Source organism: Euprymna scolopes, chromosome 13, assembly GCF_053919585.1.
Source record: "Euprymna scolopes isolate OS-2025 chromosome 13, ASM5391958v1, whole genome shotgun sequence".
NCBI lineage: Eukaryota > Metazoa > Mollusca > Cephalopoda > Sepiida > Sepiolidae > Euprymna > Euprymna scolopes.
In genome coordinates, this window is record NC_136494.1 from 130,102,483 (window position 1) to 130,118,988 (window position 16,506).

At 31.6% G+C, this 16,506-nt stretch overlaps 1 protein-coding gene across 1 annotated transcript in view; it reads right to left on the minus strand.

Moving 5' to 3' along the window:
* LOC145292193 (cilia- and flagella-associated protein 65-like) overlaps nt 1-16,506 on the minus strand; it is a 2,765,874-nt gene that overhangs the window by 562,538 nt on the left and 2,186,830 nt on the right. The window contains exon 31 of the mRNA XM_080138498.1: nt 873-983. Within this exon, the coding sequence (XP_079994624.1) occupies nt 873-983 (111 nt within the window). The remainder of the gene's footprint in view (nt 1-872; nt 984-16,506) is intronic.

Sequence of the window (16,506 nt, forward strand, 5' to 3'; positions counted from 1 at the left end):
AGTGTTTTCTAAAGGTAAACACTTAAAATAGTAAATAGTAATTAGTAAAATTTGACTAGTTTTAAACTATGGGAACACATATTTTTTCAGGCACAAGGCTAGACAGCTAACACGAACGTGTGGTTTTTACTGCCTTCTGCCCATCCATAGTTCTAAACAAGGACAAACGCCTACTTCTGGTTTTTCAAGAAAGATGTAAAAATGCTTGCGTAATCACACTTTTTACAAACAGTCATTTAAAAAATTCTTTTATTTAAAAAATAAATGGAATGTAAAGTATAAATGTGGATAAATTCTGAACAATGAATAATGGAAATAAACATTTAATAGTATTTTTTATAGGTAAGTGATTTTTTCGAATTTATACCGATTTTTAGAACCGAAGTAAGTAAAATTTCATTGATGTTCTTCAAATCTTTTTTAAAGAAAACCGATTTAAAAAAACAAATATTGCATAATTTACTATTAAACCTGCTATTTTTGTTAATTTGGCCTTTGCTCCTTCAATTGAAAAAAAAATTAGGGTTTGAATTGCATTTTTCAAGTTATAAGCTTGTAAAGATAGGAGATCGAATTATTCAATTTTTTTCACGCATTCTTAAGATCGGTTTCTCATACTGCTAATGCAGGAGATAGTTTAGAGCTCAAATTGGACTGATGAGCTATCTCCATACTCACAGAACAATTGCATGATCATCGTCATCTTCGCAAGTCGTTTTCGTAAACAAGTAAATAAAAGGAAAAGCAAGTGTTCTGAAAAGAAACAGCTGTTTCTCGATGACTATATATGTAGTAGTAGTAGAGAGAGAGGAGGAGTAGGAGGAGGAGGCTAATGCTAATGATTGATAAAGATAGCAAACTGTTTTTCTTACTTGTTTGGGGTGATATATCTTTCCCACTGGCATTGGTAAAAACGTATGTCGGTTGGAGTGAAAGTGGATGTACGGTCTCTCGGGTTCAACTGTAACACCAACAAAGTTCAACTGAAAATGTACAGAAAAATGATCAAATGATAGAATTTTATTTTCTCTGTGAATAAGCAAAAGAAAAAACTAGCATCACATTTCTACAAACACAAAGTGATTCTTCTATTTCATGAATTAATTAAAAAAAAGAACCGATAAAAATGTCTTATATCTTAAAAATACCAAACTCTTTTCTTTAAAACAAATACAAGAAAATGTGCTTATAGAAAAATGTTCAAGGCTGGATTGATTTTGCATATCATTAAGTTTATCATTATTCTTTCAAAGATATAGAGACGTAGAAAAATAAGTGAATATATGAGGTAGAAAAAAAAACAGTTTTTGAAAAGTTAGAATTTTATTTGCTTTCTTTTATAGGATATCGACCTGAAAAATGATTATTTAATGCTGAAACATAATAATGGTTAGAAATGATTATTTGTATATAAATGAACACAAGAGACTATATTACCCTGAAGAGAAATCATTGATTTACCATAAGGAATAGATTTATAATAGACCACGCAATACGATATTAATGTGTGGCATAGTCAAGTCTGTAACAATTTTCATTCTGCCAATCGTATATGATATACGAGGTGCACTAAGTAATGCCCCTGACCCACTTCCAGTTGTCTGATCTAGCTGAAATTTTGCATGTACAATGATTTATATCTCTACGGCTTATGTGGAAAATTACAGCTCTGAACTAATTGGGGTTTCTATTTTACACGTGTTTGAACTGAGTCAGGTGTGAAATGGAGCCTGTTGAATGTCGAGCAGTGATCCGGTTTTTGTATTTGAAAGGACGCACACCACAGGAGACTTTTGATGAAATGAAAGAAACTTATAGTGATAATGCCCCATCATATGACCTTGTAAAACGCTGGCATCGTGAATTCAAACATGGCCAGAAGTCTGTGGAAACAGCTCCCAGACATGGTCGCCCCCCCCCCCTCTGCCATTGACGAGGCATCTGTCCGTCAAGTTGAGGCTGCCATTTTGGAAGATCGGCACATTACTATTCGCCAAATAGCCCAAGATGTCAAGAGATTAGTACAGGGTCTGTGGAAACTATCATTTATGATCATTTACATATGCATAAGGTGTCTGCCAGATGGATTTCCAGGTTGCTTACACCATTCCAGAAGCGAGAACGCATCAAGTGCTCGAGGATGAATTTGGAGATGTGCCAAGAAGATGAGTCAAAGTTTTTCAAAAGACTGATTACACAGGATGAAATCTGGGTCCATCACTATGATTCAGAGACTAAAGCCCAGTCAATGCAGTAGAAGCACTTGGACTCACCACCTCCAAAGAAGGCAAGGGTGCAGCCCTCCGCTGGCAAGGTCATGCTCACAGTTTTCTGGGAACAGGACGGAGTAGTGATGACAGATTTCCTGGCAAAGGGTACCACAATTACAGGAGCCCATTATGCTTCACTTTTGAGGAAATTAAGGGAAGCTATCAAAATCAAGAGGCGGGGAAAGATCAGGTACCCTCCTCCTGCAGAACAACGCTCTGGTCCCCAACTTGCATATCACCAGATCAGAAGCACGGATGTGTGGTTATGAAATCCTCCCCCATCCTCCTTACTATCCTGACCTTGCACCCTCTGACTTTCACCTCTTCCCAGCCATGAAGTTGTTTTTGAAAGGAAAGCGTTTTCCAGATGATGCAGCTTTGATTTCTGAAGTCATGTTGTGGTTGGAGGACCAACCTGGGATGTTCTACAAAAACGGTCCTCAGACCTGCATCAAACGATGGGAGAAATGCATAACCCATGGTGGTTTCTATGTAGAGAAAGACTAATAACTGTACCAAGTTTCGTTGCTCTTCTTCTATGGGAAGTCGGTCAGAGGCATTACTTATTGTACGCCCATCGTATATATATGCATATATATATGCATATATATATATATATATATATATATATATATATATATATATATATATTGCCCTGGCAACGCCACAGGGGAGATAACAGAAGCAGCAAAACTAAAGCTGGCCTGCTAGGACTCTATATATACAAATGTAGGCAAATTTGAGCATATTTTTTTGGTTTGAAAATATAGGTTCTTTTTTTACCAATTAGCATAAAATCTTAACCATAAAATAGTATTATAATCTACAAAAGGCCTGAAAATTTTTATGTAGTTTCGTCCCATAGAATGAAAGATATGAGCATTTCAATATTCAATTTGGCTATGAGCATAGAGAAAGATAGATAGATAGATATACCACTTTTTTGACAATTTTATAAGTTTTAAATCTCGGCGACTATTTATCAGAATTTAACAAATGACGGTTCGTTGGAAATCTAATGACTTGAACTGTGTAGTGGGCTATATGATATTTGCCCTTAAGGTCGCATATTATTGTTTGAACAAGAAGGGGATCATTTTTTTTATATTAATTTAACGTGAAATGAACACCCACATTGGCTATAAAGTGAGTGTTTATTTTACGCTAAATCAATATAGAAAAGTAATCCTTTGCTTTTTACAACTATAATTTATTCATATCATTAAAATTACTCGCTTGAGATTTTAACTGTTGTTTTCGTTTTTAATACACCCGAAAACCTATAATAGTGGTAATTTTAAAGGATTAAAGTTACGTCGATTATGTTGGTTATACAGTGACTACCCTGTCACATCGCCTTACTATGCATAATACAGAATCAAATGCAATATTACAACATTTACAAAAAGAAAATATTAGTGCCCATCCTCCGAAATTAAAGAAATTCCTGTCTGCGACACAAAAATAATACACCACGAAACCAACGTCAAGAAGTTAAAAATACTTGAAGCTATATACATTAAAACGCAAAACTTGCCCTCAATCAAATCACATTTCAAACCAGCAAAAACACTAAAATGCCTGTGATAACCCTCCACCTGATCTAATCCTGAACACAGAACTGAGCACCCCTCTCTTCCACACTGAGCATCACAGCTCGAACGCATTCAAAAATTGAGAAAATAAAAAAGGTCTAATCAAACGGGAACTCTCTGTTGTTTTTAACAATGTTTGTTCAATATATATATAATATTTAAATTATCTTCAAATCATATTCTAAATAATGAGTAAACACAATGGTATTACAGCTGTTTCCAGATTATGTTTATTTTCAGCTATATAATAGAACACAAAATTTGTTTACCCAGCATCTTTCTAGAGATAGGGATGAATGGAGCCCTTCCTTTGTAGTCAAAAACACGATAACAATGTTCGAGAAGTAGCGGTATCTTCAAACCAAAACAAAACTATAAATACAAATCAAATATTAAGTAAAATATTAAATTATATACACATTATACTTTGATCCAGGTTAATACAGGGTGTCCCAAAAGAAGCTGACGGATTTTAAATTCGATTACCTTCCTTAATATTTAAGTTATGCTTACCAATTTTCATATGTAAATAGATAAGCATCTCCGTAATTGTTTGAGATATAGTAAGAAATCATAGTCTTCTTATTCTAATTTTATTTACACAACTTAATCTAGGGCATGTTTTCCACAAGGTCTAAAAAATTATGTTACTCAATGTCCACCATTTTCATTTTCACACTCTTGTGCTTTCTTGTCCACCACATCACTTAATGTTTCAGGGCTTATGGTACTAATTTTCTCCTCTATATTGTTTTTAAGGGCATTTATTGTGGCTGGGTTGTTTGCATATACCCGCTCTTTCTGGTAACCCTAAAGAAAGAAATCTGCACATGTGAGATCTGGCGAGCGGGCTGGCCAATTTATCTCACAGCCACGAGAAATTATTCGGTTGCCGAATTTGTCCTGGAGCAGATTTAATGTTTCTCATGCACCGTCCTGCTGGAACCACATTGATCAAGAGACCCCAATTTGACTTGATCTCCTTCTTATGATGTGGAATGGATCCTCGGCCACACTCTCTACTAATCTCTGACGATTCTCATCACTTCTTGCCGTACGGGTTCTACCAGATTTAGGGAGGTCACATACAGACCCTTGCTCGTGAAATCGAGCCACCATAGCTTTTATTGCATTGGGATTAGGGGAATTTCTTGTGTTGAAGTTTCGTCGAAATTCTCTTTGAGTTTCTGATATTGAATCATTCAACCGAAAATACGACTCTTCAATAAATATCCGCTTCTCGGTAGTGTAACGACTCATGATGACCTTGAAAGGGTTATTCTAGATGATCTGAAAAAATAAAATAAAAATATAAAAAATTAAGAAAGTTATAATTTTTTTTAACCGTCAGCTTCTTTTGAGACATCCTGTGAAATATCGAGCTGTTACAATTTTTAAAATCGATGATTAGACTTTTTCTAATTCCTTTAAAGTTTAATATATATTTTATCCTCGTTTTCTATTTCACAACTTAAGTTCAGGCTTTTTGTTTATTTTTATATTATTATATCGTTGAATCTTCTTTTATAATTGTGAATGTTCCTGCAGTAAGTCGGCTTATAAGTTTGTGATATGTTGAGTTTTCTATTTCTAGGAATCTAAACAGCATTTTTTGTCTTTTAGAAAATAATCAAGGCTTTTTTCGACTTTCTTTCTATATATAATTCAAACTACATCATATATACGTCATCCACAAACAGCTGTTTCACAACACTTCAGTGTAGATAGACGTAACCAGTGTATCCATGGCAAGATTCGTTACCTGAAAACTGGATCGTATCTAAACGTAATAAGCAATGTCAAACACACCACTGATAATAAAATTCTGAATGGAAATTATAGTGTTATGAATGAAATTATAATGTGCTGAATTAAATTCTAGTGTTAAGAATGAAATTATAACATGAATGAAATTATAGTGTCTATTTATTTTCTCTTGCTTACATATTTGTACAATGCTACTTGTAATCCAAGAAAAGTCTATTGCTAATAGAAGATTACACAAAGTGGAAACCATGATCTCCGCTATAATATTTATTAGCACGTCATAGAAACTTTAGTCTCTAGGGATGCAGTAAAATGAACAGTAGAAAAAAAAAATAACAAAACAAACATGCTATCAACTTACCCGCAGTAGAATTTTCATGGCCCTGTTGTTCTATCATTGTTGCTTAGCGACGACATGGAAAAAATGGCTTTACCGATGATAGATAAATTAAAATATTGGTTTCTATTATCGGTAATTATCGGGGGTATACTGAGACAAAACTTAACTAAGATCACTCCCATACTTATACATTAAAGTTCTGTAAATTGTAAAGAAAATCTGGTCAGCCGTTTCGGAGTTTATAAGGAACGAATTTACTTACACACACACACAGTTGCATTTATGTAATTGTAGAGATAATTCTATAAAATCGACACTATGTTCTCTACAGTGCAATGTGAACTACCGTGTACTGTGGGCTACAATAGGGAATCAATCGATTTTATTAAAAATGGGTGATTTCATCGATTTTGATGAGAATAAAAGTATTAGAAGTGTGAAATATTAGCTGATCCACATTCAATCACGAGCAACGTTGGGTCTCCCTTCTAGTTTAATATACAATTCTTTTTAGCCAAAACAAAGATCCTAGTTGTTCTCAATGATCGTACATTTAAACAACATATAACATTAATGCGAGTGAATGGTTATTGTTTTCTGTTTTCATAAACGACCTCACTGATGTAATTATTTCAACATGGGTACATGTGCTGATGATACCATGTACTATCCAGAATATCTGGGAAAATCAAATGTACACATCTCCAAGACAATCGCTTAATCCTTATAAACTCTGGGCGAAAATGGTTGGCAATATGCAATGCTAATAAGAGAAAGCGCCTTTTCTTAAAAAGTATTTTAACCACTGATTTCCATGTCTAATAACATTTTACCTGAGAGTCTATCATTCAAATTCCTTCGCTTAACATTCACAGGTAACACCAATTCGAAGAAATGCATAGAAGGCATTACCAAAGCCAATGCAAATAAGATGGATTCTCTCTACTGTACTAAAAACTTCTCACATCTGTCAGCATTTTATATCTCTACATAGTCATTATTCATTTAATTTGCTGTGTTTCTTTCATAGGATAGCAACCCCCCAAAATTATTTTATGTTTAAATGATTATTTGTATATTATTGAACAGAAGGGGCCATTTCATCCACAGTTGAAGAGAAATCATTGATTTACCATAAGGATTAGATCTATAATAGACACCATAAAAGGATATTAATGTCATAGTGAAGTTCATAGTCTATAATAATATCCATTATGTATTGACTTCATATATATCTCGCTATAAAATTGATTTTCCAAGAACATTTTAGGTGGCCGTGGCATTCCAACCTCCGAAGTTTAGTTTAAAATACGATCTAAGCAACCCTTCTTAATTTAGAAGTATTTCGTCGAAAATTGTGAAAAGCAAGAAACAACAGCAAAAAAAAAACTTATACCAATACAGTAGAATTTAATTATCTACCAACCTAAATACTTTTAACATGCTAAAACAAAGTTTTTTTGTTTTTTTATTTTTCTAATTTCAAAATATGTTGCACCATTATTGTGATGTTTAATTTGCAGTATATTTCAATTTAACTTTTATTATAAAAAGTTTGAGTTTATGATTTGTTTTCTGCAAAAAAAAAAAAAAAAGAAAAAGAAATACCCTCTCTGAAAAAAACAGGTAAAACTAGCTGATAAAATATGTAAGCCTTCTCGGGAGCTAACCGCTTCAATATAATTCCAGAAACATATAGTGAGAAAACACGGAACATTTTATATATTGAATATGCTATATTTATAATTTTTTATGGGAGGAAGTTAAAATATGGAGGTTTGGGGGGGGGAATTAGCGATTTTTGAAGATTTCAGATGATAAAAGTTAAAAATCTAGCGATTTTCTGGACATTTCTTTCTCCTGATCTCGCGGGTTTTTTTTTAAATCTCAGTTGCCAACACTGTATCACTAAAAAAACACCACAGGCTTAATGTAATCAATGTGTTTACAATATCGGTAAATTTTCAATGGGTTTAATCACATGATTATTGATAATGTAACCATGTGATTGAAATTTAATTTAAATTAACCACACGTGGTCGCTTTCCTATCAAATATTAATCGAAAAATGTTAGGTAAAGACAAAATGAATGTCGACGCTCAAAGTGTATAAACATTTTGACCCCTCCCTTTACTTAAAAATTCACCAAAAATCAGGAAATTAATCAATTTTAATAAAAGTTGCAGTATTTATCAAATAATGATCGCAGAATATAATGAACTAACTATTTTTACTTAACTCTTAGTGAAAATGTTTTATTTTGTTTAAAAAATACCTTTACTAAAGTTATGGTTTTCAGTAGTAAATAAAAAACGCAAGAATTTATTTTTGCTTTTTTTATATAAATAAAGCATCGTAATTTGTAACAATAAAAAATAAATTTTGCAGTGACGTTACGAAAAAAGCCCCTGAAGTCTGTATTAATGAATTCGATATAACTCGAAGAAAAATGAATTCTCGCATACTATTCTGGAAATTAAAGATTCAATTAGATTCCTATTTCAGTCACCTAAATTATTTAGGGTGAAATGAGTTTAGGAATTTATAGACAAACCTAAATGTATGTATTTTTTTTGCTTAAAAAAATAGCATTAATACAGTAAGTTAGGTAAAATTTGCATAGAATGCTCTGCTTTACGGTTGTTATAAAAATGGAACGGAAATTTGAATTTTGTTCCTTTTTAAATTCGGTAGATTTTTACATTACGTCCAACTCATCGTTCACATTCGACACATCAACTTTTATAGCTTTTCCGGTATGCTGGCAAGGTTAGGGGTGTCTATTCCGAAAGCTGTTCTTAACATGGGTAGATTGGTAGATAGATTTCGTGAAAAATAGTGAATAATTCCACCCTGTCTTTCCAAGCTTATAACTCCTCGAAAAATGTAACTCAAGCCCTAATTTTTTTCAATTAAAGGAGCAAGGACCAAGGTTTCATTAAAAAAACAAAAAACAAAAAACAAACAACGTGTTTTTAAAAAAAAAAAAGGTTTTAAACTTTGGACTTTACAGGTAAATTTCTAAAAAACACTACTTTTTTTGTTTTAAATTTGAATATATTATTTATTGACCTTTTCTCTTCAATTTGTGATATACTTTGGTGAGTAAATTCTTTACTTTTTAATAGACATTTCAAAATGGGAGGCGTGAATTATTCGACCTCCTGTCTTTCCAAGCTTATAACTATTCGAAAAATGTAATTCAAGCCCTAATTTTTTTTCAATTAAAGGAGCAAGGACCAAGGTTTCATATAAAAAAAGAAAAAAAAAACAACGTGGTTTAAAAAAAAAAAGGTTTTAAACTTCGAACTTTATAGGTAAATTTCTAAAAAAACACTACTTTTTTGTTTTAAATTTGAATATAATACTTATTGACCTTTTCTCTTCGATTTGTGATATATAAAACTTTGGTGATTAAATTAATTATTTACATTTTAATAGACACTTGAAAATGGGGGGGGGGCGTGAATTAAAAAAAGACGTTTGTCTAAAATATTATATTCCGTTTATTTGAAAGGGCATAAATTTCACATTGACCCTGAAAATATCGTAAAAATAGAATCAATAGAAAAATTTTGATAGATTTTTAAAGCTTAAAAATTGAAAAATATTGAGTTCGTAAAATTCATTAATTTAAAAAAAAAAATTTCTATTACTTTTAAAACAACTTTAATAGTTTATTTTGGAAGTATAATCCATAAAGAAAATAAACAACCCACTTTTAAAAGAGAAATTCCGAGTTTTTTTATATTTTATTCGCAGTTTCGTGATAAGAGTGTCAAAAATTCCTACAAAAATTCTGCTACATCTACTAGATTGGAGTGTTTATTCGTTGTAAACGTACCCTACAACCTATAAATGTCGACTTTTCCAATGTGAATGGTAAGCTGGACTTATGTAAAAAATAACAAAAAGATATACCAAACTGACTTTTTCGTTTAAAAATGGAATTATTTCCCTTTCGTTATTACCTTTTTTTTTTTTTTCTTTTTTTTAAATATTGTGTGTTTTATATACATAAAGTATAATTGTTGAATGTTACTGTTTTGATTATATTCGTTTGAGGGGGGCACAATTAAAAAATTAAGAAAGATTAAAACGAAGCGAATATTAAGTTTCCATTCCATTTTTACAACAACCGTAAAACAGCGCATACTCAGCAAGTTTTATTGTAATTTATAAGCATAATGTTGAAGCACTAAATCAACATTTTATTTATTTTTTTGCATAACCAATGATGGAAGTATTTTTCTGTTTATTTTCTGAACATCTGTTAAAAAATAAATAAATAATTTGTACATTCTCTTGAAAAAAAGAATCAAATTTTCTCTACTTTCACATAACTATTTACAGTGTTCATGTAAAGCATTCATCTGTTCTTTTTCTAATAAAAATTCCGTTTTCAAAGAGAAACGTTTACTGACGAATTTCTTTAAAAAAAAAGTGCAAGTTTTCCTGAAAAAAAACTTTCACCTAACAATTTATGGTAAAAAATTAATCTTTTTTGGGGGGAAAAAAATAACAACTTTTATTGATTAAAAAAAAAAACAAAAAATAATAAAAGTAAATAAACGAACAAAATGCAATTTTTCTTGAGGAATGTGTTCCATTTTAACAAACTGAACAACAGCAACGCGTGGCCGGGTACAGCTAGTATATATATATATGTATATATATATATATATATATATATATATATATATATATATATATATATATATAGCATCAATATATATATATACTAGCAAAAGTACCCGTCGTTGACTGGATTCAAAAACAGCCTACAGAAAATGGACTCTGATTTATGAAAGTATGATAGGTTATGAAAAAGAAGGATTGTAAAGAGATAGCTTCGAATTTGGGGGTATCAAAACCAAAGCAAAATATGATGAAAGTAAAAATAAAATAGATAAACCCCATAATTTATTATACCATACCTGTTCACACTGAAACACTTCTGTGGATCTATATTAAAAACCTTGTTAAACTTTGTGACATATTTATATTCTATGGAGGTCAGGCGCGATCGAACACCCCATAATTTTATTATACCATATTTCTTCAAACTGAAACATAATTATCAAAATATACTCTCACAGATAGATATGAAAAGTCTTTCTTAAAGTTTGTGCCTATTTCTATTCTATGGAGACCAAGCGCGAACGCGGACCCCACAATTTTATTATACCATCCCTATTTAAGTTAAAACATACTTATCAAAGTATTCTTATGTAAATCTATATCAAAAACACTAGTAAGCGTTTTTTTTTTTTAATTTTTAAATTTTTTATTTCCATACTTTGTGGACCAGGCGCGTACGCAGACCCTACAATTTTAATGAATCATCATTATGCCAGATCAAACCTACCCTTACCTGTGTCTCGATACTTCTTCTATCATTATATGTGATCAGTTTTCTATAATAGCCAACCATGTAGGAGCCTATTCGTGACCAGACACACACACAGACGTTCAGCTTTATATTATAGATATACATACATACATACATATACAGTTATGTAGATAAATGTTTCTTACAAATTTAAATACATAAAAAAACTCTTGTTTATAATATTTATTATTAATAATAACTTATTTTAAAATATACATACGCGTATGCACGTACACAGTTATTCATATACACTTGCGTTTTACATTCGTTTTAACGGCAAGCAGATTAATATTTTATAAATGATAATTTCTACATATCACACAAATATCGATATGTAAAATACAGCATATTATATTACAGCTTAAGCATAAAACATAAATACAAATTTAATTAATGAATAAATAAGTTTACAAATTAAAGTTACAACGATTTTTTTCTGTTCTTATCTAAATATTTCTTGTCCCTCTATACATCACTAATTATTATTTGACATATGAATATACTTTTCTATGTACGCACGCATTCATTTATTTATCTCTATTTACATTTTTCTCATACTCATTTTGAACATGTAAATACATCTGCCCAATGGTTCGAAAAAAAAAACGTATTTATTATCCAAAGCCACCATTCTCCCATACACGGAGTATGGCTGTCACATCTGAGCGGATGCAACAACCACTAGCCTCAATAGCAATGTACAAAAGAGAGACACTCATCTCCTACGTCGCACTTTATCTACTAAGCTCCAGCTTCCGTCCAATTGCTGCAATATTGTATCACTGTTTCTATTTTGCATATACTTCAGTCGAATATACTCAGAAAAAATCTTGCTGCCTTGGTACCCCTTTAATATAAATACTTCTGACCGAACTGATAATCAGCAAGATCCCACCCCTTCACTGTGGAGGTATATAGATAATGGAAGGTTTTCTACTCTAATAGTTTCTTTTCCTCAAACTGGTAGCCTTTGAAATTCCCTCCCTGCTTCTTGTTTCACTGACTGTGCCAACATGCAGAAATCCAAATGTAATATAAAAAAAGCATCTCACAGCTGAACTCCCCACTTGTGATGCCCTTCTAGCTATAACCCTTTATTAACAAAAGATCCTTACGTTTTTGTTACAATTGCCTCGTTTTAGTGTGAATTTATATATATATATATATATATTGCAGCATGATGTGTCAATTTGGTTTGTCTGAAGATTAATCAGTTTATATTTCATCATAGCAACAGCAGCCTTTATCGATCTACGCACGTTTATATATCCATCAGATTATTTCAAACTCTAAATGCTTCTGATTTGTAATTTTATTTATTTTTTACTAGCATGGAGGATCAATGTTGTCCGAAATTGAATGAGGAATCCTACGTCTTCCTATACCCAGCCTATAACATCATATTTTGTATTCTTGATAATATACAATTTTGAGGGTGATTCCCAAAGATAAAATCTAAGAATTTAGTTGGACAGAGACTAAATACAAACATAAATATATTGAAATATTTTTCAATAAATTTATATTCTTTAATTCTTTCCAGACACACTCATTGTTTTATGAGAATAAATTGGTATCCCTTTGTACTCCTACCTCAAGCCCTGAACTTCATATCAACAGGTCTATTTTTTTTTTCTATAATTTTTAAGTTAGAAATAAAATAAAGTAAAATATATTTCCTCTTAATAAACAGGTCATGAACGGAGGTCCAATGATGTAATCGTGACCCTTTTGATCAAGGTTATCCAAATAACCTTCATTATGTAGCTTTTGAATATGTGTGATTATGGGAGTTTATTTATAAAACCCTATATACAAAAGAGATTGAAAAGTAAATGCTTATGTAAGGTTGATAACTTTTTTTAAATAATGTCCATGGTAAAATTTGAATTGCCTCCATTACATTTTTGAGTTATACGTAGAAAAGAAGAGACTGTTTATAAATAATATGTCATGTGACCTTTCCTCCACATCGGAAAAAAAGATTTCAGATTTTACCTCTTTCTTGCCGCAACAGCTATCTAAATAAAATGATGAATTTTTAACAGCTGTTTAATAAATTGATTAATATTGTTCAATAAATTAATGAGTATTGTTTAATAAATTAATATTGTTTAATAAATTGACGCATTATATTCTACAGTAATAACGAAATTTATTGCTGACAGAAAGAATGGATTTCATCTGTAATCGATATTTATCGCAAATAAGAAAGATGGCTTCCCCCTGAAAAAAATATATTCCGAGCAAGAATAATCATATTTGCAAAGAAATTAAATCGGATTACAAATTTTACTTCTTAACAACATAAGCCTACGATAAAGAAAACAAAATGGCTATACAGAATGAACTATCAAATATTAATAAATAAAAAGACGTACAAGCATAAGTATTTTGTAATAATATCGAAATTCACTGCTGACAAAAATAATCGTCTCTATCCGTAATTGACAGTTATACCAGATAAGAAAAATGCTTCCCTCTAAAAAGAATATTTCGAACAGGAATAATTGAATTTGAAAAGAAATTAAATCGGATAACAACTTTTTTTCTTTTTAACTATATAGATCTATGGCAAAGAAAAAGAAAATGATAATATAGAATAAAATATAAATATTTTAGAACAGTAGCTATTTATGTGTTTTATTCAAAGTCGAAAATCTGGCTGGATTAATTTTATCGATTAGATATGTTGAATCTTTGAAGAATCATCTATTCATGGTTATTTAGATTTGTATTGTTTCTAAACTTAGAATTCTGATAAACATTTGGCAAAAGCCATATAAGACTAATTCCTACTGGGTTTAAACTGATAATTAAATCTTTTATAGATTTTATGTAATATATTATACTTTCTAGATATTGTGTTAACCAACATTATCTGGAGATCTAAATGAAATACCCCCAAGTAAAAACAGCTGATAAACAAGCCTATAAGTGAAATAACGAAGAAAAGGAAATCTCTAAAAAGGTTTGTATTCTCTTTGGATAACCGGCCGAAATGAAATACTTCACAAGTGAAAACAGCTGATAAATATGATTATATACACACCTACAAGGTAAGCTGTTTCTTTCAAAGGTATCTTCTGTTGTCCGCTTTCTTCATAGCGAGTTTCTGCTACTGTTCAGTTCACTCATTTGACTTCTACTTATTTCAATCTATTCTGGATTATCAAGCAAGAGGAAATCTCGTTTTATTTTAAAATTTGGTAATAAACTAATATTAAAAAATTGTAACCGGTTGGAAAAAGGACAATTTTACTTAATATGATATTGGCAAATTACCTAATTAGTGGCACCAGAACAATGGTGGCTTTTCCCACCTTCATTACTGTCTATTAATATTTTGAATCGCTATAAAAGCGATAGAACACAAGAAAAAAAAATATAACTCCCCACATATAATCACCCAGTAGAAGTTTTTCTTTCTTTCTGAGAACCACTCTACATAAAAAGGAAATTTATCACAATATATCTCATCAGCCACCATAGGACAATGACATTTCTTTCCCTACGCTTAATATTCTTACATTATCCATTCATTATATTTCTGCTATTTTTTGTCATAATATTTGTTAAGAGATTCTATACTTAGTATGAGAGCTGTATTGAGAAAAAGATATTTTGGTTACTTAACAGATATATCCATCATAAGAAGCTTTTAAAATTCATATCTAATTCTTTTGCATAGACTCATTCGTCAAATAATGAATTCTATAAATCATACAAAGTGAAATTTTTTTCATTTTTTTTTTACAAAAGAGTTACTACATATCAAGGCACGGAGGTCACTCGAGGATAAGGGTTAATGTGTATATTATAGTCATTGAGACAGTTGTGTAATATTCATTTTAGCGGTAATTTAGTATAATTAAGTTATTTACAAGGACGGTTGAATAAGAACTTGTTTGTGTTGTACTTGAAGACAATGATACTGCACTCAGCTGGAAAGTAGACCAATGGAACAGAGTTCCAAAGGCAGGCAGTTCCAGGAAAGAAGCTTTGTTCATGGAATCAAGGTTTAGGTTTAGGTACTGATAGAGAGTGGAGGAATTTATTGATAGTGATTTTGGCTAGACGATTGTTTTTGAGAGGGATTGGCGAGAGGGGGCATATATTGGAGCTCAGTCGAACACTTGTCATGAAAATAGTGATAGAGAAGGGACAGGCTCGCAATATCTCTTTTGTGAGAAAGCAGAGAAAACAAAGTTTTTGCTATAGAAGATCTATTCAGTTAATTTCTTTAGTACAATTACAATATGCCACCGAATAGACATTTTTATGGTGTGTTCACTCACAGGATAATAATGAACTCTTTGACTGGAAAGAAAATAAAAATCGGGAGAATATGTCTCTCGGGATTTGCACACAATTTATGCTTGAGTCTTGCACTCGTGACAGTTAGATTGACGTGTACCCACACTTTTCATTTGTTATATTTACTTTTCTGTATAATATATTTTGTTTATTTCCACTAATACCAAGTTGTGTTTTTCTTCTGAACTTTTACGAGACCAAAGTACACATGTAGATGGTTTGAGAAGTATTTATGCTATAATAAAGAAGAGATAATTTTACAGTGTTAAACCCTTGATTTGAAAAAGTTAGAGCACTGAGGAAGTAACTAAGTAAATACCATACAATATAAATAAACATTATGATATGATTATGTGTCATTATGATATATCAGCATCAACTAAAATGAATTCAAAAAATCTCGACAAGAGCTCGACTGCGGACGGTATGGAGATCAATTTAGAAAAGACCAAAGGGATGACCCACAACACCATTGATATCAGCAAGACTATAAATGTCAGAGATAATATACTGGAAATTGTCAATAGCTTCCAATAACTTGGGGGATGCTGTGATCTAAGTCTGAAGTTTTTGCAAGAACTGCACAGATAAAAGTGTTAGAGAATGGATCGAGAAAGAGAGAGGGAGGTATGTAAATTATATTGAGACACGTTGACTGGAAGTCAGGATCAGCTGATCGGATTGCGTGTGAGTCATGTGATCAGGTTAGCTGAATCGTGGAGATTTGGTTGGGTGTAGAACGTGATGGACAGCTTGTCAGACGTATCCTCCCCTTCACTGGGGGGGGGGACACTGACGTGTGTAGAAACGAGACCAAGAGAAAC